This window comes from Pelecanus crispus, chromosome 18 (assembly GCF_030463565.1).
Source record: "Pelecanus crispus isolate bPelCri1 chromosome 18, bPelCri1.pri, whole genome shotgun sequence".
Taxonomy (NCBI): Eukaryota; Metazoa; Chordata; class Aves; order Pelecaniformes; family Pelecanidae; genus Pelecanus; species Pelecanus crispus.
This window is the reverse complement of record NC_134660.1, coordinates 8,810,198-8,834,464: the sequence shown is the minus strand read 5'-3', so window position 1 is coordinate 8,834,464 and position 24,267 is coordinate 8,810,198. Positions and strand designations below refer to the sequence as shown.

Here is a 24,267-nt window from a genome sequence, read left to right as displayed (position 1 = left end):
AAAATTATAATACCGAGTCTTACAAAATAACTGAACCCAATCTGGATTGTTGGTATAATCTCATCTATACCAAACCTATAATTGTGTACTGTCTTTGGGGTTTCAGAGGCACTGAATTACTCTTTGAATTTATGATTGATACAAAACCTCTGCCCCACATATGTCTGGAAATGCACCGACTCGGCCTCCCATTAGTCTAACTCCTTTCCTCTTCAGCGCAGGCCCTTACATAATTAAAAATACAAGTCAGCAACAAATGCTGTTTAATCTGTCATACTCCCTCAAATGAGTGGAATTAGCAGTTCAGACTAATATCTCTGCAATGAAACCTACCTGCTCACCATTCCTGAATACATCTTATGCAGGATGATCAGCATGATTACACAAATGGACTTCCATCTTTCCAAAACGATCAAGGAGAGATGTGACAGGTGTCTTAGGAATGGGACTAGGAGTCTTAAACAGCATAGATGCTGAAATACTTGCTAATAAATTAGCCACAGTAACCAGTGACTTAAATGCATTGAAACACCCCTTACAATCTTCTCTTTCAGCTCTGAGAACTAACCAATGGCTTTTATCGGACATGCTGCCTCAGTGGGGAGAGGTAAATGAGAAAGACCACCAGTTGATTGCAGATGCACTCGGCGCTGCCCAAAATAATGTTTCTCTAGCTCTTAGTTGTATCCAAGCTCAACTGTGGATGCAATCTATAGTAGCTGCAATAATATAGGAAGGTGAGGAAGGCACCTTGCCCACCGAAATCCAAAAAAGTCATTTGGGATAATGCAACTGAATTTGAGAGAAAATTCCAGTCCTGGTGGTATCCAGCTAATTTCACTTATAACCCTACTGACGGCAAAGTCACTGCTTTTGTTTTAACAATACACGATGCTTCGGTATACACCATATACCCAATCATCGCGTTAGGGTTGAATCACAATGGTACCACACTCTATCCTTTAGAGCATAGAGTATGGGCCCAATGAAATGGGAACAAATGGCAAACTGTTCATGTCAATGCATGCATTGTACGAGAACAGCAAGGATTCATTTGTGAGAGTAATACCATCAAAGCTCAAGACATTTGTCTTGACACTGAACGAAGTGTTTGCCATTATGAAATACAACCCAACAAAGCCCCTGAAACTGTACTAGTATATATTGGGAAAGGATGTGTTTGTATGAGAACCCTTTGTGATTTTTTATTAGTAGATGACATTACTGTAGATGTAAGCAATTACTGAAATATTTGTGTTTGTAACTTTACTAAAATTGTAGGATATGACTTCAGTTATTCCGCTCCTGTTACGTCTTATGAACTGCTATGATCTAAATATATATTGTATCAAGATTTACTGCCTACTCCTATTGGGATGAATCTCACATTGGTGAGGAAACTGTTGCAACACGATGACCTGGACCAACTGCTAAAACACATCCGAAAAAATGGACCCAGAACTCTCATCACTGTTCATCATGATGCTGAGGAGATCTACGATGTCTTGGAAAGAGTGAAGAAAGACAGAGAACACCACTGGTGGGACACTCGATTTGGATGGTCACCAACCGCAACAGGAGTTCTAAATCGGATGCTTCACCCTGTAGTTGTTTTACTAATATTTGCTGTATGATGTCTTATTTTAACCATTGCTTTATATTTTAAGCTTTAGATTATGATGAAACATTTGTCTCATCTAGTATCCCCACAAGATGTGTGTATACTCGATGATCCTAACTGCAAAAACCTATGTGATGCACCCAATACATTCCAAATATTGTGAAGCTTGAGTGACTATAGCCACGGGGTGGATTATGTGGAGTAATTGCTGGAGGTGACTTAGACATTAGACTTAGATTTACAATTTCAAGAAAGGCACAGCATTGAAGAAGCTTTCCAGGTGGAATGCAGCTGGAATTTATTCCACAGGAAGTTCCCTAAGCCTGCAACATTACTTCCAGAACAGTGTCATGGAGGTACACAAAACTGAACACAAAAGAAGGGCAAACTCAGATAACTTTATTTCACAAAACAGCGGAAACTACACAACAGTAACCAATGAGAAACAGGGGTAAACCAAAATCAATCAACACTCCAATAACATTTAACACATAACAGGTTCGAGGTGTCAGTTGGGGTATTACTACACATCAATACACAGAAGAATGATGATCCAAAGTGTGCACACACACTCATTCACAAGGGAGGGAAACAATCTCTCTTGTGGGTACCCACAAGACATAATCGCTCACCTGGTGTGGGGCGAGTGCTCCCTCGAGGATATATCCAGAAGAAATCACTCACCAAAAGGAGGTGAGGGCACTCAATCCCAGGAAGTTTTCTCAGGTGGTACCCCAACCCATGGGGAGAAGTTTCAAACATGGACCTGCAGCTCTGAGAAGACTACTCCAAGGGGGTCTCTGGCCATGCCCATTTATACCCTGGGTCGGATCTGAGCTGTGGTCATAATTGGTCACGATCCAGAAGCTTCTCTGAGCCAAGGCACCTCATTGGCTGTGGACCTTGTCTGTTCACTGAGGGGCCCCGCTTCTCCTGCTCCCCCTACTGAGGGGCATACGTCCCTAGGGGCATGGGACCCTGGTGGGTGCATGATGGTCTGCACTTGACCAAGGTGTGCACATGGTGGCAGGCACAGTAGAGCATAAAAGGCACAAAAAAGAGGTGCAAAAAGCTGGTGATCACCATGTTAAAGGCCCTGATCTCTGGGGAGGGGACAGACACAGAGTATACCTGTCACACGCACGAAAATCATAGGAGAGAACATAAAGACAGCAAAACTGGATCAAGGAAAGGAATTCTCACATTTTCTTCAGCTTTCAGTGGTTTTATTTTCTTACCTTTATCTTTTATATATATATATATATAAATCTTTTATATATAGATACACCTTAGGTATAACAACTGAACATGTATAATATAAAAACCCCTAAAAATTTATACGCCTTTCTCTTATTGTTCTCTTGGAAAAATTCAAAACAAATGGAAATACTGGAAAAGCGGTAGAAAGGATATCACTGATAAGTGATTATGAAAATAAAAATAGGCTATGGAAGTTTATTTAAGATGTGAAAATTGGTAGATCTACACTAATTTCTTATATCTCAGTTTAAGTTCTAGATTTGGATTGTTATCTATTTTGTCATATGACTTATTCTGAAGTTGTAATTTATAATTATTCAAATAACTTTCTATGTCCCAGGGTGAACACTGTATTATTTTTTTCTATATACCAAATTATCTCTTGATTTACTATAATAAGAGCTAAGACATTTACTTTTAGATGTCTCTCTCTGGAGATGAATGACAATAGTAAAGTTAGGTAAGATAAATCTTCTTCTAGACTCTTTTTATATGTTGAATGGAGGTAAGTAGGAACTTCTAGGATGTGATTTATATTACCCTAAGAAACACTCCTGAAATAGGTCATATGATATTTTCCTTGGAACACCTGGGATATTCTGAGTACAATGGGTACAAAGACTTTACAGAAACATTATATATGTCTTCATTTGATATCTGAATTTATCCTATGAATCCCACTCTGTGTTTTCAGTAAGAAATTTACCTTTTCCTCACCTTCCTTATTATTGTTCTTAAAATCCTTTTCACATCCTTATTTCTCAAGCTGTAGATAATGGGATTTAACAAAGGAGTTATGGTTGGGTACACTAAAGCCAGCACTTTTTTAGCATCTTGTGGATAGCTGAACTTGGGTCTTAGGTAAATCAGGCTGCCACTCCCATACTGAAGCATCACCACTAGGAGATGCGAAGAACAGGTCCAGAATGTCTTGTATCTTCCACTTGCAGAGGGCATGGTCAAAATCCTGGAGAAGATGATGGTGTAGGACAGAATGATGAGAGAAAATGGGGTGAAAATGACCAATACTGTGGTTGTCATGGCTTGAATTTCAAACAGAGATGTTTCAGTGCACAGAAATATAATGTGTTGTGATATCACAGAAGAAATAGTTAATCTTGTTAGGCCCACATAATGGCAATGTGAACACAAAGCAGTTTGCACCACTGACACAACATTATCAGTGAGGAAAGACAGCAGGACTAGGGAAAAACAAACCCTTCTGTTCACCAAAATTCTGTATCTCAGGGGGTTGCAAATGGCCGGGTAATGGTCATAGGCCATGGCAACAAGAAGATAGTACTCAGCAGCTGCTAGAAAAATCAGGAAGTACAGCTGGGCAGCACAGCCTATGTAGGAAATGCACTTGCCCCGTGAGAGAAAATTCACTAACATCTTGGGTACAATGACTGAAGTAGTACAAATATCCATGAAGGCGAGGACCCTGAGAATAAAGTACATGGGTGTATAAAAGGATGGTCGAACTGTGACAATGATGACAAGTCTGTTCCCGATGATAGTAATAGTGTAAATCAGGACAAACATGAAGAAAAACAAGATTTGCAGCTCAGTATGTCTGAAGAGGCCCAGGAGAATGAACATGGTCACTGTGGTGCAGTTGCTTCTACCAGATTTTTCTGTATGGTTCATCTGGAAAGACTTCAAAAGGACGGAAGGTACAAACCTTCTTGGTGTTCACTCCAAGAAACAAAGTCATAAACGTTATAGAATTTTTCATATTGTCTACTTCAGTACTGCACCCAGTACTTTAAGCTCCATAAAATACAGCAATTTCAGAAGGCTAAACCTATGAGAGATGGATTCTGCCTCTGATGTAGAGGTTGTGGACAGCTGAAAAGAAAACTACCTAATATTACCTGTGGAATGAAGGTCTGAGTTTAGTGCACCTAAGTTCAGATGCTTAACTCCTGAGAGATCAGAGAAATGAAAAAGTGGTAGATAGAAGTCCTCAATTTTTTTTTAATAAATCTGAATTCCTGAAGTGTTTCACTGAAATCAACAGATGGAGAAAAACATTACCCCAAATTAATTGCTAAAGTAAATCTCAAAAGTTTGTGACCATACTCCAAATCGCAAGAAAACATGAAATTAGTAACTTTCCCTGTAAAAACATAGTCAAAATCAGAATAGGCATTCTCATTTAACAGTAAAAGAAAAAGGAAGCATTTTGATAAAAATGTGCAAAAAATAAACAATGAAATGTACTGCAGTAAGTATCAGAGGTTAACTATGAGAAAACACAAAGTATAAAAAGAAGAGAAAAGAACAGAGCAAAGCAGAGGAAATAAATACTTCTGTCTTCTGCCACTACCAATCATGAAGGATTTTAAAAGGTTTAATACAATTTCTCCCAATACCTTTTTTTCTTTTTTCTTTTTTCCTCTTTGAAAAGAGACTTACTCTCAGGAGTACCAAAAATAATGGAAGTAGAATTATATAATTATATCTAAGTTAAAGGTTTCTTTTTTTGTTGTTGTTGGTGGTTTTTTTTTTTTTTGGTTGGTTTGTTGGGTTTTTTTTTGTTTGGTTGGTTTGTTTTGTTGTTTTTTTTTTTTTTTTTCCATATTTTGATCTTTTTCCTTGTGTCCTGGTTTCGGCTGGGATAGAGTTAATTTTCTTCCTAGCAGCAGGCATAGTGCTGTGTTTTGGATTTAGTAGGAGAAGAATGTTGATAACATGCTGATGTTTTTAGTTGTTGCTGAGTACTGCTTATGCTAGTCAAGGACTTTTTCAGCTTCTCATGCTCTGCCAGGCGCACAAGAAACTGGGAGGGGGCACAGCCAGAATAGTTGATCCCAACTGACCAAAGGGCTATTCCATACCATATGACGTCATGCTCAGTATATAAACTGGGGGGGGTTGGCCAGGGAGCAGCGACCACTGCTCGGGAACTGTCTGGGTATCGGTCGGCAGGTGGTGAGCAATTGCATTGTGCATCACTTGCTTTGTATATTATTATTACTATTATTATTATATTGTTACTATTAGCATTACTATTTTACTTTATTTCAATTATTAAACTGTTCTTATCTCAGCCCAGGAGTGTTTCTCACTCTTACTCCTCTGATTCTCTCCCCCATCCCATCAGGGTAGGGGGAGTGAGCGAGCGGCTGCGTGTTACTGAGTTGCTGGCTGGGACTAAACCGCAAAACCTTGAAATATGGATAAAGGGTTTGGCCTCTTTCACATGAACTGAAGATCTGTCAAGATAGATTTCAGTAAATATCAAAGAGCTGCTCTTAAAATTACATATAATTCTTAGGAAACAAATGGGATTTAATCATAAAAGAATAATAATTGGAAGATAAGTAAAAAACGATGAAGCTAGAAAATATGAAAAAAAAATATTTTAATATGAGCCATAGGGAATATTATTTTGAGAATTATAGAGGTGGAAGAAGGTCTTAGATGGCTGTGATTTTTTTGTGTTGGAAGGTACAGAAGAAAAAAATTAAGATATGGTGTCAGGCAGGAACTGCAGCCTAACATAGAGACTTGTGTCACCAGAACCTTCTATTCTTTGCTTGTTGTGAGCTGGGAGAAGAAGAAAACAAAGAGAACATAGCTCTGTACCCTGACCTTACTGAGGAAGTGCCTAGATTGCCACTAATGATCTAAGTCCAATATCTTTGAAATGACTGTTAAAATCTATACTGACTTCAATCTACAGCCAAATCTGGGGGATGGGGGTCAAGAAGTGGATCCACATACATGAGTTATGATGTCTGCAGTGTAGAGGTCTACATAACAGCTAAACATTATAGGCTACCTTAATAGCCAAGGGATGATGTACCAAACTTCTTTTGTGTTTTTATCTTTAAATATGATGAATGACACACTAAAAATCTGTAGCGTCCTCCTACAAAGCAGACTGGACTGACCACATAGGAGATGGCTATAGATAAGCTCTCTCCCACACTAAGTATTAAAAGACAGGTAAGAAACATACCTACCACCCGTCCAGAATGTCTTCAGTTTTGAAAGGTGAACTCACAAACCTCAATATCCTTCCTGGCAATACTAGAGAACTCAGAAGGGATGATGTGCAGAATTTTAGTATCTGTAAAGAAATAGACTGTTACTATTTTTACATCACAGAAATCTCACACATTGGACAATGAGTTAATCACATTATCCTGTTATTCAAGAAGGAATACTCCTACACAAAATAAAAAAATGGATGAAGGCCCACAGTCTGATTCTAAGGGAGGCTGCTTGACAACAACCTTTGGTGAAAAGCAGACACAGTTCCATTGGTTCTCATGAAATGGAGATCATTGACAGTTCTTCAGCATTAATAGATCCCAGTCTGACATGAGTCTGGACATCTCTCCTGAGCCACTTCATGTGCATCCTCATCACCAGTTTGCTACCAGAACTATGTATTCTGTTAACTTTTTTGATTCAAAGTTAAAAAACTTTTTTTTTTTTTTTCCAACGAGGCCAAGTGCCATGTCCTGCACTTCGGTCACAACAACCCCATGCAATGCTACAGGCTTGGGGAAGAGTGGCCGGAAAGCTGCCTGGCTGAAAATGATGTGGGGGTGTTGGTCGACAGCTGGCTGAACATGAGCCAGCAGTGTGCCCAGGTGGCCAAGAAGGCCAACAGCATCCTGGCTTGTATCAGGAATAGTGTGGCCAGCAGGAGCAGGGAGGTGATTGTGCCCCTGTACTCGGCGCTGGTGAGGCTGCACCTGGAATACTGTGTCCAGTTTTGGGCCCCTCAATACAAGCAGGACATTGAGGTGCTGGAGCATGTCCAGAGAAGGGCAAGGAAGCTGGTGAAGGGTTTAGAGAGCAAGTCTTGTGAGGAGTGGCTGAGGGAACTGTGGTTGTTTAGTCTGGAGAAGAGGAGGCTGAGGGGTGACCTTATTGCTCTCTACAACTACCTGAAAGGAGGTTGTAGTGAGGTGGATGTTGGTCTCTTCTCCCAAGTAGCTATTGATAGGATGAGAGGAAATGGGCTCCAGCTGCGCCATGGGAGGTTTCAGTTGGATATTAGGAAAAATTTCTTCACGGAAAGGGTAGTCAAGCATTGGAACAGGCTTCCCAGAGAGGTGGTGGATTCACCATCCCTGGAAGAGTTCAAAAAACGGGTAGACGTGGCACTTTGTGACATGGTTTAGTGGGCATGGTGGTGTTGGGTTGATGATTGGACTGATGATCTTAGAGGTCCTTTCCAATCTTAATGATTCCTAGTTTTTACTTTCATTATAAATAATCCAGCCACCAAGCCAGGAAACATGAATTTGCTACTCTACCCTTAACTGGTTTAGTGGTGGACTTGGTAGTGTTAGGTTAATGGTTGGACTGGATGAACCTAAAGGTCTTTTCCAACCTAAACGATTCTGTGATTCTATGATTCTACAGTTGTAGTCATAATGAGTTCTTTTGTTTTGGGGTTTTTTTTTTTTTTTTTTGGTCATTGCCTCCTTAATCTGTTCCAGGTACCATCGCCCATTCTCCCCAGAGAGTGTCCTACTACCTCCTAGAGAGTGACCTACTGCCTCCTTCAAGGAGGGAATATTGCGGTAAGGGACTGAGCTTCATTCTGTATGTCCTGAAAGATTCAGTCTGTATATTATTCCAAGCCATGGGGATAAAACCCATCTGACCAGATTCATTTTTAAGGAGAACTCACTGCCTGGACCAAGAATGTTTATGGTTTTTGGTTGGTTGGGTGGGTGGTGGGTGGGTTTTTTTCTACAGAGAAACTGAGTGTAGCTGTTTATCCTGCTTTGGGTTGAAGATATATTTACGTGTACTCCTTTGGGTTTTCAAGTGATCTCTGGCCACATATATAGATGAGAAGATTCCCAGAAGCAGCAAGTTTATTTTTTTCATTTTGATGCTCTCAGAAAGTTCTTAGCAACAAGCATTAAAAGTAACAGAGATTGACATGAACCTTGCAAAATGATTTGTTATCCAGGGTGTAGTAATTAATAGGAGATTTGGGAGGTCTCCTGATGTAGTCCTTTGCAATCTCTGGGCCTCTGCATCCTTCATAACTCTATTTCAATTTATTTGAGGCAGGTAGGGTGGGACTAATACCAAATATCTTTTTTTATATATCATGGGTTTATTGCTATATATTATGTTGCTTAACCCCAAGACACACACATACACACACAAGACCCGTTTATGTCTCACAGACTGGTTGAGGTTGGTCGGGACCTCTGGAGATCACCTGGTCCAAACCCCCTGTTCAAGCAGGGTTGACTAGAGCCTGTTACCCAGGACCATGTCCAGACAGCTATTGAATATCTCCAAGTAGGGAGATGCCACAGCCTCTCTGGGCAACCTGTTCCAGTGCTCAGTCACCATCACAGTAAAAAAGTGTTTCCTGTTGCTCAGACAGAACCTCCTGTGTTTCAGTTTGTGCCCATTGCCTCTTGTCCTGGCACTGGGCACCACTGAAAAGAGCCTGGCTCCATCTTCTTTGCACCCTCCCTTCAGGTATTTTTACACATTGATAAGATCCCCCCTGAGCTTTCTTTTCTCCAGGCTGAACAGTCCCAGCTCTCTCAGCCTTACCTCACAGGAGAGAACCTCCAGTTCCTTCCTCATCCTTGTGGCCATTTGTTGAACTCTGTCCAGTATGTCCATCTGTCTTTTCTACTGAGGAGCCTAGAACTGCACGTGGTACTCCAGGTGTGGCCTCACCAGAATAAAGGGGAAGGATCAGCTCCCTCAACCTGCTGGCAATACTTTGTCTGATCCAGCCCAGCTTCTGTCACAACCTAAGGGTTTACTCGGTCTGCAGGTCTGTAGAGATTATGACTGTGGGTTCACAGGATTCTGTAATGCATGCTTTTATCCTCTGAATGTCTCTATTATAGGTTACCACTAATACTACAAAAATCACCACTAGCAAGTAAACTACCACAAAAATCCTTTATACTTATAATTAATAAAGTGGATATGAATGAATCTATATCAAGCTACTACAAATTACTATCAGCAATCAGTAATATATTATCAATCAAAAGTATGGTATCAATCAATAATAACATCAATCAGTATTGTAGTACATCCAATAACAGCAACATCCAAGTAGTTATATACTATTACCGATTACTACAACTTACCATTAGTGAAGCAAACTTATCAACAATATAACAGTAGATGTGATAGTTTACTTATATGAGAATATACAATATCGATATGAAGTGAATTAGACACCTTCTTTGGAACAAGGGCAAATTGCTGACTCATGTTCCACCTGATGTCCAACAGGACCCCCAAGTTCTCCTCTGCAAAGCTGCTTTCCAGCTGGATGGCCCCCAACATATATTTGTGCATGGGTTTATTCCTGCCCAGGTGCAGAACTTTGTACTTCCCGTTACTGAACTTTAAGAAGCTCCTGTCAGCCCATTTCTCCAGCCTGTTGAGATCCCTCTGGACGGCAGCACAACCTTCTGGTGTATCAGCCACTCCTCCCCGTTTGGTGTCATCTGCAAACTTGCTGAGGGTACACACTACCTTATCATCCAGATCATTAATGAAGGTAAAGAGGGCTGCACCCAGTAGAGATCCCTGGGGTAGACCACTGGTAACTGGCCTCCAACTAGACTTCATGCTGCTAATCACCAATCTCTGGACCTGGCCATTTAGCCAGTTTTCAATCCACCTCACTGACTGGTCATCCAGCCCATACATCAACAGCTTCTGTGTGAGGATCTTATATGGGTAACTGTTGAAAGCCTTACTGAAGTATAAGTAGACAATATCCATTGCGCTCTCTTTGTCTACCAGGCCAATCATTTAATCACAGAAGCTGGTTACCAAGTTGGTCAAGCATGACTTCCTGTTAGTGAAGCCATGCTGACTACTCCTGATGATTTTCCTGTCATTCATGTGCCCATAAATGGTTTTCAGAATTAGATGCTCCACCTCCTTTCCAGGGATCGAGGTGAGGCTGATTGGCCTCTAGTTCCCTGGGTTCTCCTTGCCCTTCTTGAAGATGGGGGTGACATTTGCTTTCCTCCAGTCTTCAGGCATGTCTCCCAATCACCATGATTGACCAAAGATTACTGAACGTGTCCTTGCAATGACATCTGCCAGCTCTGTCAGCACTTGTGGGAGCATCCCATCAGGCCCCATGGACATAGGTATGTGCAGTTTGTTTAAGTATTCCCTGACCTCATCTTCTTCCACCAAGGGTACATCTTCCTTGCTCCAGCCTTTCCCTCTGGTCTCTGGGAAATGGGATTCCTGAAGGCCAGTCTTGTTAGTTAAGACTGAGGCAAAGAAAGCATTCAGTACTTCAGCCTTTTCCATGTTCTATGTCATCAGGTCCTGCATCTCAGTCAGCAATGGGACCATATTTTCCCTAGCCTTCCTTTTGTCTCCTATATACTTATAGAAGCCCTTCTTGCTATCTTTGACATCCCTGGCCATATTCAAGTTCATTTGGGCTTTAGCTTTCCTAATTTCATCCCTGGGTGCTTGGACAATGTTTCTATTTTACTCCCAGGTTACCTGTCCTTGCTTCCACCCTCTGCACCCCCTTTTTGTGTTTGAATTTTGCTAAGACCTCCTTGTTCATCCACTCACCCTGGCATTTTTGCCTGACTTTCTGCTCATTGGGATGAACTGCTCTTGAGCTTGAAGGAAGTGATCCCTGATTATTAACCAGTCTTCCTGGGCTCCTCTTCCCTCTATGGCCTTACCCCAGGGAACTCTTTTGAGCAGATCTTTGAAGATCCCAAAGTCTGCTCTCCTGAAGTCCAGGGTTGTGAGCTTGCTGTTTACCCTCCCGCCCTCCCTCCCCTCAGGATCCTGAACTCCACCATCTCAGTATATTCAGTTGTATTGGGTTTACATAGCAAGGTTTTTGTAGCTGGGGGGTGGGCTGCAGGGGTGGCTTCTGTGAGAAGGTGGCAGAAGCTGTCCTCATGTTGGACAGATCCAGTTCCAGCCAGCTTCAAGATGGACCCACCACTGGCAAAAGCTGAGCCAATCAGCAGCCTTGGTAGTGTGTCTGTGATAACATATTTAAGAAAGGGTGAAAACCATTGTGCAACAGCAGCTGAGACAAGAGCGAGAATGTGTGAGAGAAACAAATATGCAGACACCAATGTCAGTGAAGGAGGTGCTCCAGGTGCTGGAGCAGAGATTCCCCTGCAGTCTGTGGTGAAGACCATCATAAGGCAGGTTGTTCCCCTGAAGCCCATGGAGGTCCACAGTGGAACAGATATTAACCCTGCAGCCCATGGAGGACTCCATGCTGGAGCAGGTGTATGTGCCCTGAAGGAAGGTGGGACCCTGTGGAGAGAAGCCTGTGTTGGTGCAGGCTCCTGGCAGGATCTGTGTCCCCGTGGGACACCCACACTGGAGCAGTCTGTTCCTGAAGGACTCCACTCTGTGGAAAGGACCCATGCAGGAGTAGTTCTTGAATACCAGCAGCCTGAGGGAAAGACCCATGTTGGAGAATTTCATGAAGGACTGTCTTCTGTGGGAGGGACTCCATGGCGGAGCAGGGGAAGAGCGTAAGAAGGAAAGAGCAGCAGGTAACCACCATTCCCCATTCCCCTGTGCCACCTGGGGGGAGGAGGTAGAGAAGTCAGGAGTGAAGTTGAGCCTGGGAAGAAGAAAGAGTTAGGAGGACGATTTTTTTTTAGATTTGTTCTTATTTCTCATTATCCTGCTCTGATTTGTTTGACTGGCAATAAATTAAATTCATTTCCCCAAGTCAAGTCCATTCTGTCCATGAAAGTAATGAGTGATGTCCCTGTCCTTAGCTTGACCCACGAGCCTTTCGTCATATTTTCTCTCTCCTATACAGTTGAGGAGGGGGAGTGATAGACTAGCTTGGTGGGCACCTGAACACTAGCCAAGGTCAACCTACCACATCAGTGAAGAAAAATTAGTATTTTCAGGTCATGAATGAATTGATGATCTGTTTATGTAGATGATCTACTACATTGAAAAGCCTCCTTTTCTTGTTTGACAATGAGGATCATAAGGGTCATTAGCTCAGATAGAGATTTTTATATTTTCAGTATGCAAACATTAATTCCACACTCAGATTTCTTTATATCTAATGTCTTATATATAGGGATATATGAAATATTATATTCTATTAATATTTCAAAATGCAGCTTTTGCATTACAAAAATTGTTCTAAGCTTTAGGAGACAAGGATCAAAAGAGAAAATGTTCAGTTGAGTAGGTCATTCATCAATGCCTTGACAAGCACAGAATTTTGTATCAAATGCCTCTTGAGGGATCAGCAAATCATCCATTACAGTCTCTAGTCAAGACTAATCATCTAACTAGAAATCAGGCTAATCAGCAGGCCTGTGTACAGCGCCTTTGATAGTTGCATTTGAGTTTGTTTCCAGAGCCTCTGATATCTAAATTTGAGCCCATTATCAAAGTTGGCATGGCAGCACAGAACTCCAGACCTGGAACACAATTCATTATCTCTATGTGAGACAAGGGGATTTTATTTATCTGTCCATATGTAGACACTTACAATGTGTATCAGCAATGTGGGCAGGATTAGATTATGTTTTCACTGGCACCTGCTTCCATTTTAGTCTCCATGCGATAACCATCCTTGCCATCACTTTTACTCCTAAAGTTTGCAGTAAGAGTAAACCCGTACCTGCCAATGCATTATAGATCATAAAGTCATAAAATAGTTGAGGGACATTGTGAAAAAATAAGGTAAGAAAGCTCATGGGCTGAGATGAAGACAGAGACATTGCTTACCAGTTACTATTGTGTTACTTACCAGTTACACAACTTAATTTATTGCCATTTAAAATAGGTTTGGATAGTGAGAAACAAATGTTAAAACACCTTTTCTCTCCCTTCTTCCAATCTCAATTTCACTCCTTTACTTCATACCCTGCAGCTCCATACTATCTCTCCCTGAGGGTGGGATAAGGGGAGCTCATGGTCTTAATATAGCGATTTCCCTCTGGTACTCCTTCCCTCTCACACTTTTCCCCAGCTCCAGTGTGGATGTTCCCCATGGGCTGCAGATCTTCAGGAAAAAAATATGCCCTATGCCCTGGTGTGGGTTCTCAACAGGTCACTGTTTCCATCAGGAAAATCTGCTCCACTGTGCACTCTTCCATGGGCTGCTGTTCCTTGCAGGAAAACTCTGCTCTCCTTGGGCTCCTCATGGGCTGCAGTGGATATCTGCTCTGGCACTACAGAGCACATCCTACTCCTCCTTCTCTGACCTTGCTGTTTTCTTTGCTGTTTCTTGCTCTTTCTTTTCCTTCCTCCTTTCCCTGTCTGTTGTTTACTTGCCCTTTCTTAAACATGTCTTCACAGAGGTGCCTCAGACATCACTGGTGGGCTCAACATTGGCCAGCAATGGCTATATTTTGGAGCCATCTGGACCCAGCTCTATCCTGCATGGGGAAGCCCCGGGCGGCTTCTCACAGAGGCCACACCTACAGACACCCCTGCTAACAAAGTCTTGCTACCTTACATCCAACATGCCCTTGTATTCCAATATCTCTCTATTTTGCCATCCTTCTTCCTCCCTAATTCACCTTAATGTCACCCTTTCCCCGCTTTTGGTTCCTCCAATAAACAACTCACAATAAGTCTTGTACAATGTCAAACTGCTCTTCACCTGCATCACATTGATGAGCCTTTCTATTGACTCGATGATTTTCCACCTAGACCATGGGGCTCATTGCTGACTTGTGATAGCAAGTTGAAGAACTTGTTCCCTCCCAGCTGTCATTCTTTCCCTGTGTTCCTGTGTGTGTGTGGAGAGAAGCTTTTTATAACATAACCTGTCATTCTTAACTAACTATAAGTTCATATCAATTCTTCTGGTCAGTTTTAAAGGAAAGAGAAATCCTGTGATTTGTCATGGTTTAGCCCCAGCCAACAACTAAGCACCACGCAGCCGCTCGCTCACTCCCCCTACCCCAGTGGGATGGGGGAGAGAATTGGAGGAGTAAGAGTGGGTTGAGATAAGAACAGTTTAATAATTGAAATAAAGTAAAATAGTAATGATAATAATAACAATATAATAATAATAGTAATAATAATATACAAAGCAAGTGATGCACAATGCAATTGCTCACCACCTGCTGACCGATACCCAGCCAGTTCCCGAGCAGTGATCCCTGCCCCCCGGCCAGTTTATATACTGAGCATGACATTGTTGTGTCAAGAGGGGTCTGGAAGGTACCCAATTTATTGTTTTAAGTCCAGTTGTGTTCAGTGTATGGAACTATCATGATTAAGGATGCACAAATAACTTTCGTCTAGTTACGTTGCATGAACTACCACGACCACAGTTAAAGTGTCTGGTCACATTCAGTGAGAACTATCACGGCTAGACCAATGAATCAAAGCAATTTATTAAAGCAACAGACACACAGGTTCTTTGGATTACCGGCAATAAATTCACTGACTGCAAGGCACATGCAAATACCAAAGCATGGATAACACAGATGCATCAAAAGATATAAAGCGACTCTATATAGAGGTTTCTAAGTTTCCTGGGGAGGCACTTGGTATAACCAAGTGTTCTAATCTTATCCAGAGGTGTCCTGATGGGGGGGAAGAGAGGCTCAGCCCATCGACTGATCCCAGAAGTCAGTGGTACGTGATGGTATCTTCCCTAACATCCCCTCTCTCTTAGGCTAATTTATACTATCTTTTACCTTTCAGGTGGAGCTTGAGGGACTCTAGTCATACGTACTTTTATTATGATTGGTGTAAAACTTTCTCGCTTCCATTTAAATGTACAGACTAGGAAAAATTCAAAGCACAAGCTCAGTGAGGAGTGGTCTCACCTTAGAGGCGGGTAGGTTTTGGGATGGAGGTGTGTTTTGGTATTATAGTAATATTATAATGATCAAAGTTTACCAAAGGACAGCATTTTGTCAAAAACATGACAGGTTGTTGGCCCAGGGTCTCATATTATACCCTTTCCCATTGTCCTTCTTCATTCATCCATCATTTGCCCAAGTTCTCGCAGTGGTCCATTATACTGCATTCTGTTCCTTTGGTAAGTACATCTACAATAAACTGTTTGCCATATTCTGGCACAGTCAGGCCTATACAGGGACTAAAAGCAGCAGCAATAAGGCGAAAAATGCTTTGTCTTTTCATGTCCGTAGATAGACCAAGTCTCCGGGCTTGATGGAGTCTACTGGGGAATCCAAGGGCACAGGAGCTGCCCCAGCTGGGCAGAAGGCTTCACAGGAGTCCCATCTGCGGTGCCACACAGAGCCTGGCCGCGGTGTCTCCACACCGCTCCACCCTCCGGGCAGTTCCTCTTAGAGCCAACACACCAAGTTCCCCTGGTGTTGCTGGCGTCTAAGGTTGCAGGCCCAGGGAACTTCCATGAAATAGATTCCTTGCATGCCAGCCACACTCCAACCTGGAAGCTTCCTCAATGTTGTGCCTTTCCTGAAATTGTGAATCTAAGTTTAATCTCTAAATCACCTCCAGCAATTACTCCACAGACGTCACATGGTATGGAATAGCCCTTTGGTCAGTTTGGATCAACTGTTCTGGCTGTGCTCCCTCCCAATTTCTTGTGCACCTGGCAGAGCATGGGAAGCTGAAAAGTCCTTGACTAGCATAAGCAGTACTTCACAACAACTAAAACTTCAATGTGTTATCAGCATTATTCTCATCCTAAATCCAAAACACAGCACTATGGCAGCTACTAGGAAGAAAATTAACTCTATCCCAGCCAAAACCAGGACACCTGATTTTAAATAACCCAATGTAAAAATGTTAACATTTAACAATGTATGATCCCAGAATGGAGAATGGAGAAATAAGTAATATTCCATACCACTATTCTTTTCATCACAGGAAGAGTTCTACAGTGTCAGAGCAAAGACCAGTCTAGTCCTCTATCTATTCTCTGTGGCCAAAAAGAATTGCCCATAGGAACAAAGACTGGGCAAGCATATATGGTATGTCATCTGAGTATACAATCTGGCTATTTTTTTATTTTTCTGAACCTGATTTTTGCTGTCTGCTATGTAATCTTCAACAGACCATTTTTTCCAAATATTTATCCAATCTCCCTTGAACTTTTTGCATCTACAATGTTGTTTGGAAAGGAGTTCTGCAGTTTCAGCTCTCCTTTTGTCATGGTTTAAGACCAAATGACAATGCAGGTCTAAATGGATTTGGATACCAGAGCAGTTTCATCAACAGATAAATGCAAATTTATGAATGACCCAACTTACCTGTTTTTAGGGAGAAATGGCATAGAGAGAAAGAGAAGCCACGTGGGTTAGCACACCTGGTTTTTAATGCAGCCTCCCCATTCTGTGGGAGAGAGAAAATGCAGTCCTGGGGAGAGGTTGGGCAGAATAGTGTGGTAGGTCCTGCCATGCTATGTATTATGTTGGTATAAGGACATGGGATTTCCCTGGAGAGTTGGCCATGAATCCCAGTGGCTCTTTCCCAATGAAGTCTGTCAGGTACTCCTGGATAACCAGGCATTCCTAAGTGTCCTTAGTAATAGGACTGGGTAGGGAATACCACATTGGTGATTTGTCCATTCAAATTACACTGGTGGTCTGTGGTATGCAGTCAGCATTATTGGCTTTCGTAACCTGTTTCTCCAAGCCATTTCTGAAGAGTTTTGCATTCCTTTGTGATTAACATCTTGTTTGAATAGTTTGGCTACATATTTTCATGAGCACACTAATCTATTTTACCATTCAGGAGAGGTGGTAATCATGTTTTGTGTAACTCTACTAAGGCAAAATTCAGTTGTACTTCACATGCTAATGCTCTCAGTTATGCCAACTAGACCTACCTCATTCTAACAGGTAAACTTTTGTGAAAAGACTGCTTTACTTCACTTGTTTTGAACTTGGTTCTAAATAGCTTCATTTAATTAATTCTGCTCTCTTTGAAAGGTCATGGAAATGAGGGGAAGTCTGCAAAGCATCCAAAACACAAATATTGCATCCATCTTTCCCAAAACGGGAAAGATTGACAATGTCAGGAACTACAGGCTGGTCCACCAAACTTTAAATTTTGTTTTAATTCCTGCTGTTATTTTTTAATGGAAAACATTTACAGCAGAGAAAAAAATTACACAAGAGTAAAAAAATTTGATAGACAGTCCCCGGAATCCTTAAACAAGGCCACCTCAATTTTTCTTTGGTAGAAAAAACCACTTTGTATTAATGTTGCATCAAGAGAGGCTTTGGAAGGTCCCCAGTTTATCGTTATAAGTCCAGTCGTGTTCAGTGCACTGAGCTATCATGATTACGGATTCACGAATAACGTAGGCACCTTTCGTCTAGTCATGCGGCATGAACTATCACGGCCACACTTAAAGCGTCTGGTCGCATTCAATGACCACTATCACGCTAGACCAATAAAGCAATTTATTAAAGCAACAGACACACAGGTTCTTTGGATTACCAGTGATAAATTCACTGACTGCAAGGCACATGCAAATACCAAAGCTTTGGATAGTACAGATGCATCAAAAGACATAAAGCGACTCTATAGAGGTTTCTAAGTTTCGCGCGATGATGGGGGGTGTGTGTGTGTGTGCACTTGGTATAACCAATTGTTAGATTCTTACCCAAAGGCATCCCGATGGAGGGGAAGAGAGGCTCAGCCTGTCGACAGATCCCAGAGGTCAGAGTAGCACACGATGGTATCTTCCCTAACATCCCCTCTCTCTTAGGCTAATTTATACTATTTTTTACCTTTCAGGTGGAGCTTGAGGGACTCTAGTCATGCATACTTTATTATGATTGGTGTAAAACTTTCTCGCTTCGTTTTAAAGGTATAGGCTTGGAAAAATTCAAAGCGCAGGCTCAGTGAGGAGTGGTCTCACCTTAGAGGCGGGTAGGTTTTGGGATGGAGGTGTGTTTTGGTATTATAATGATATTATAATGAGCAAAGTTTACCAAAAGGACAGCATTTTGTCAAAATCATGACAGTTTGTTGGCTCAGGGTATCAATTATGCAGCTTATCGGTGCCGTGGTCCTCTTCTGAGTCCCTTATCGCAGAGCTGGGCCGTGGTGTCTCCACACCACTCCACCCCCTGGGCAACTCCCCTTAGAGCCAGCGCACCAGGCTCCCCTGATGTTGCCGATATCCAAGGTTGCAGGCTTAGGGAAGTCCCTGTGGGATAGATTCCTTGCATCCAGCCGCATTTAATCTGGACAGCTTCTTCAGTGCTGTGCCTTTCTTGAAATTGTAAATCTAAGTCTAATGTCTAAGTCACCTCCAGCAATTACTCCACAATTAAAGAAAAAAAAAAATTAGTTGGGGAACAATTGCAATTGATCATTTATTTATTAACTATACTCAAAACTTTGCAATTTAGATTGTTTCATGTGAAAAGTAAAAGTGCTTGGTATTAGTTTTCCATCTCTCACTGTTTTTTCATGTAAGCAGACTAATTGGTCCAGCAAAAAATGTCTTGTTTTGGTTTGTGTTGTGGTGGGTTTTTTTTTTAATTAAATTTCTTGTTTCTTTGACTACCTGTGCTGTACCTTGGGCTTATTCAGGGGAGTACCATCAGAGGTGTAACAATGTCTCTAGAAGGAAGACTAAACACGACCAGAAAACAAAGGAAACTAAGTGGTGCCAGTTTTTGTAGTAACACATCCAATACCTCTGATAACAGGTTTCTTCTCTCTGTAATGCATTCCATAATCCTGGTCCTTCAGCTGTTTACAATGGGAACTGTATTAAAATACGCAGTTAACTTCTCTGTGTATTTTCCTGGTTTTTCTTTCAAAGGAAGCTATGCTATACATGGCATACATGTGTTTGATAGTATATTTGCTATGATATCTCACAGTCTCTGGAGGCAATTTTGTGACCAGAAAGGTGCAATGACGTTTAGAAACGAGAAAGAACACTTGTTATTCTGTACAAAGCATGGCATGTAACTTCTGTTATGGTCTCTATTGCCCTCATCTCATTTCAGACTCTGTTTCCACTACCTACAATTATACATATAAATTAGCATTTGGAGATAATTATTGCAGATAATGAGAGATAATAAGCTTCCTCTCCCCTTTCATTTCTTTAATTGGCAGAGGACTTTGTTAGCTCAGGCTTTTTTGTACAAGGGAAGCTTTCCCAGCAAAAGACACTGAGTCCCTTAAAGGACAACCTTTCAGGTAGGTTAGAAAAAAATATATCTGATCCACTGCTCATTACAAGAATTTAAAGGCCACATGCATACCTGGAAATCCTGAACTGGTAAGTAAGTCTTAATGATTTCTTACAGTAACAGATGAATAAATCAGGAAATCACATATCCATTACAGTGTAAATTATTGGGCTGCATGCCTCAAAAAGCAATTATTCTTCATTATATCATCCCATACATTTTCATCATGTAAACTGCCAGATGTATAATGAGGGATTATACCTGCAAGTCAAGAATAATTGCAAAACACATCAAGCCTTTCCATTAAATTTTCCCTCCTAATAAAAAAGCAAGGTTTTTCTTGCCTTACCATTCCTTGCCTTGATTTTGGTATTCTGTAAGTGTGCCTTGTAAATACAAAAATACCCGCTGATGTGTAACACATCAGTGTCTGTTCTTTTTGACAAATGACTTTTCTAATTGGAGATGTACAGTTCTTTTTTTTAAGTTAATGAGTAGCAAAGACAGGATAAAAGGAGCACTGTAGAGGCTGAATGTGAGGATAGATGCTTGGTGATCTCTTGTGCCATTTTTACTCTTCACTGAGCTTTAGACAGTTGCTACTATTGTCTATGAGGAATATTTTTTTGCTCAGGATCTCTGCATCATGGAACTTGCCCAGGACTTGTTCTGTGGAAAGGGACTTCTTTTTCCTTTTGGATGGACAAAAGTATCAAAAAAGTGTCCTGCTTGCCATTTCCTGAAAGTTTTCTGGTTTCATATTTGGAGAAAGAAATTACCAAAGCTTTGTTCCTTCTCTCCAGTCAAATTTGTCATCCCTTAATTAGCCAAAGGACCACACATGTCCGCATAAGTGATGAAAGAAAATAGCTAAAGAGTATGTTACTGTTCTGAATAGATCTATGCATCTTTTGTACAGACAATTTTTTCTTTCATGCATACACAAACGTGCATATATTAATGAGCTGTAAAATCTAAAAGTAAGTACATTGGAATAAGGTATGTTTATGTGTTCATTGTTTGCTTTCATTTCTCTTAAAAGCAGTAAGAATAAACTCCTCCTCCATCTTAAATAATTTATGGTACAGACAACTACTTCAAGGTCAGTCAAGGATCACTAAAATGTCCATGAAGCGAAACAGGCATTTCTAGAGTGCAAATATGTGATGTGTTTTAGAAGGAGATACATCTAAAGACAATATTATACTCTAGGCTACCAATGCTTAATTAATGCCTTAAGCAGATATCCATTGATTATAAAAGGAATCTAGAGCAAAACAGTCAGTAAAAACAGGCAATAACTACTTTAAGTTATTGAAGTTAAACCATTGACTAGATAGATGTCTAAATCAGAGCTAAGTGCAAATTGAAAATGAGAAAGAATTATTCTTCTCTTTCGAAGACAGATGTTTAATGCAAGTTAGATGAATCACTCACTGGAAGAGTCAGTCTTTAGATTCACTAAAAATTTCTTGCTTAAATATAAACTCCTAAAATCTGTAGCTAAGAGAGTTGTAATCTCTATAGCAGTGTCTTCTGATAAACCTCACTGCTGCCACTGAAAAACACAGAGGTGGGTAATTTTCTAACAGGAAAGGAAGAAAGTCCAACATTTTCAAAACTATATGTTCAATTAATATTACATCTATGTTTTTAGCCTTTTTTATCTGTATAGTAACTGAACATTTGTGGTGCTGTTTTCAATGTGAATGTCAGTGGCCAGAGTCTCTGTGATCTTCCATACTCCATCCTACAGGAAAAGAGTGTGCATTACAGAGGTCTTCTGGAGCTTTTCTTGCTAAGTTTTGGGTTGTTTTCCAGAGTTTCTATTGAAAGCAAGCTAACAAGTCATTGGAAACAAAGACATGTGTCCCTCTCACATTCTTTCTTTCTTGTAAGAAATGTTGGTTCTACTTTGTAAAAAGTTTCCACAGGAAACAGTTTTACTAAGTGCCCGAATTCTTCACACAAACTTGCTTTTGCAGAACTCTTACATTTGCTTTTTCTTCTGCTTTGAGACTTGCAGGGGTAGCTGTGGGAATATGGAATGAAGAACCAAACTGCTATCAATGAGTTCATTCTTCTGGGATTTTCCTACGGGCTGCAGGTCCAGACCTTACTTTACCTGGTCTTTCTGGTCACCTACATGGTAACAATCACTGAGAATGCAATCATCATCTTTGTGGTGAAAAGGAACCACCACCTCCAAAAACCCATGTATTATTTTCTGGGGAACTTGTCGTTCCTGGAGATTTGGTATGTCTCAGTAACATTGCCTAGGCTTTTGTTTGGATTCTGGTCACAGAGCATGACCATCTCATTCTCCAGCTGCATGACCCAGTTATACTTTTTTATTTCCCTTATGTGCACTGAATGTGTCCTTTTGGCTGTAATGGCCTATGACCGCTATTTGGCTGTCTGCCATCCTCTGCGCTACCAAGCCATCATGACCTATAAGTTGTGCTTTCAGCTGTCAATTCTCTCATGGGCAGGAGGCTTTTCCATTTCCTTGGTCAAAGTGTCTTTTATTTCACGCCTCACTTTTTGTGGTCCACAAGTCATAAACCACTTCTTTTGTGACATCTCTCCAGTCCTGAACCTTTCCTGCACTGACATGTCCCTTGCAGAGACAGTGGACTTTGCATTAGCCTTGGTGATCCTGCTAGTGCCTCTCTTGATCATTGTTTTCTCCTACTGCTGTATCTTGTCAGCTATTTTGTGTATGCCTTCAGCCCAGGGAAGGAGAAAAGCCTTTTCCACTTGTACCTCCCATTTCACTGTAGTCATTATCTTTTTCTCAGCTACTCTCTTCATGTATGCCAGGCCCAGGAGGATCCATCCCTTCAACCTCAACAAAATAGTGTCTGTCTTTTATGCTGTATTCACTCCAGCACTGAACCCTCTAATCTATTGTCTGAGGAACAAGGAAGTGAAAGAGATTCTGAGAAAGATCATAGGCACAAGCTGCTCTGCACACCAATAAGTTCCTAGGCTAACGATACAGCGGAACAAGGACAGTAGTGTGAAGTTTCCTTCCTGAAATGTAGTTGTGTAAGATCACTACAACTTGTTCATTGCTGACTCAGTCATCACTGTCTTGCTACACTGAAGTCTGGCAAGGAAGAAATTATTACATTGTTTCTATGTGGAAATGTCTCCTTCTCATTCATGAAGGTGCTTTGATGACTGAACTACACCTGGCTGTAAATTATTCTGCTACAACAGCAGTATAGTAAGTCATACTAGAACCTTGGCCAATGGGTAATTTCCTTTTGAAAATCCTAAAAATGATATTTATAATTTTCAAAAAACATGTAGGAACATTGGATATCACTGAAAATCAATTGGTCAAATCCCTACAGACACAGTTAAAGAGAGCTAAAACACCTATCAAAGAAATAGGCTGACTCCCTTATTCTATCACAATCTTACTGTATACAGAAAATATTACTCTTGCTGTATTTATATTATTTGTATAACCATACCTTCACATGACCTCATGTTTGCCATATGGTAGTGTGTAGTAAACCTGGCTTGAAGACCATTGTACACTGAGGAATTAGTGATCCTTGTAACATTTAACCTGAGTAGGCCCAGGCACATGCTTTGCTGCATGTACAGCTTGGCCTTCAGGCCTTTGTTGTGCTGTGCATATCCATCGGCTGCAGGATAAACTTAACCAGTTGAATTTAACAGCATAGCCTGCAATCAGCTCCCACTTGGTACCTATGATTACTTCACTTGTGTGTCTTTGCCTTTACCTGAAAAGTGCAGCAAGAACTTCTTATGTGAACTTCCTTTCTGTTTGACAGTAGGAATGCTGGATAGAATTGTTCCCTTTAAGAAAAGCCTGTAATAGCTTGAGTGACCAAGAGTGGGTAACATTTCCACAGATGGATCTGCACAGGGTACTGCTCTGTGATTAGAGGTCTGTTTGTTGCTGCATCTGAAACCATGTAGGATTATCTGTATCATCCATTTTTTCTTTATAGTGTTAGCTCCAATAAATGGCATTTCAAGTGATACTTTACAAAGTCTGTGTCCCTTTCTTACTGGTATCTTAATGAACTAGCACCTCCATGTGGAAAACACAAGGCTTGAGGCAATTGCATTCCCACCAGTAAGAGAGCCATCTTGTATGGAAAGGAATTAGGGTGAGATCCTGTGTGCAGTGTGTACAGTCATGGAATTAGGGCTCCAGTGTCACTATGAGCTGTACATAAAAGAGTAAAAATTATGTTTCCCATGTCTATTGCA

General features: G+C 41.1%; 2 protein-coding genes across 2 annotated transcripts; one reads left to right on the top strand and one right to left on the bottom strand.

The window, feature by feature from the left end:
* Positions 1-2,563: 2,563 nt before the first annotated feature.
* LOC104038170 (olfactory receptor 10A7-like) lies at positions 2,564-10,636 on the bottom strand. Its single transcript, XM_075723048.1, is given in 5 exon segments — positions 2,564-2,752; positions 3,599-3,968; positions 3,970-4,036; positions 4,039-4,540; positions 10,538-10,636. Coding segments are annotated over 5 exon segments (1,227 nt in total).
* Positions 10,637-22,038: 11,402 nt separating this feature from the next.
* Positions 22,039-22,993, top strand: LOC104024728 (olfactory receptor 6B1). The gene has a single exon (XM_009487663.2). It carries the CDS (start codon positions 22,058-22,060, stop codon positions 22,991-22,993), a length of 936 nt encoding a protein of 311 aa, XP_009485938.1. The 5' UTR covers positions 22,039-22,057.
* The last annotated feature ends 1,274 nt before the right edge of the window (positions 22,994-24,267 follow it).

Excerpts from the sequence above, each read along its gene's own strand:
- LOC104024728 (XM_009487663.2), top strand. The coding sequence starts at position 22,058 with ATGAAGAACCAAACTGCTATCAATGAGTTCATTCTTCTGGGATTTTCC.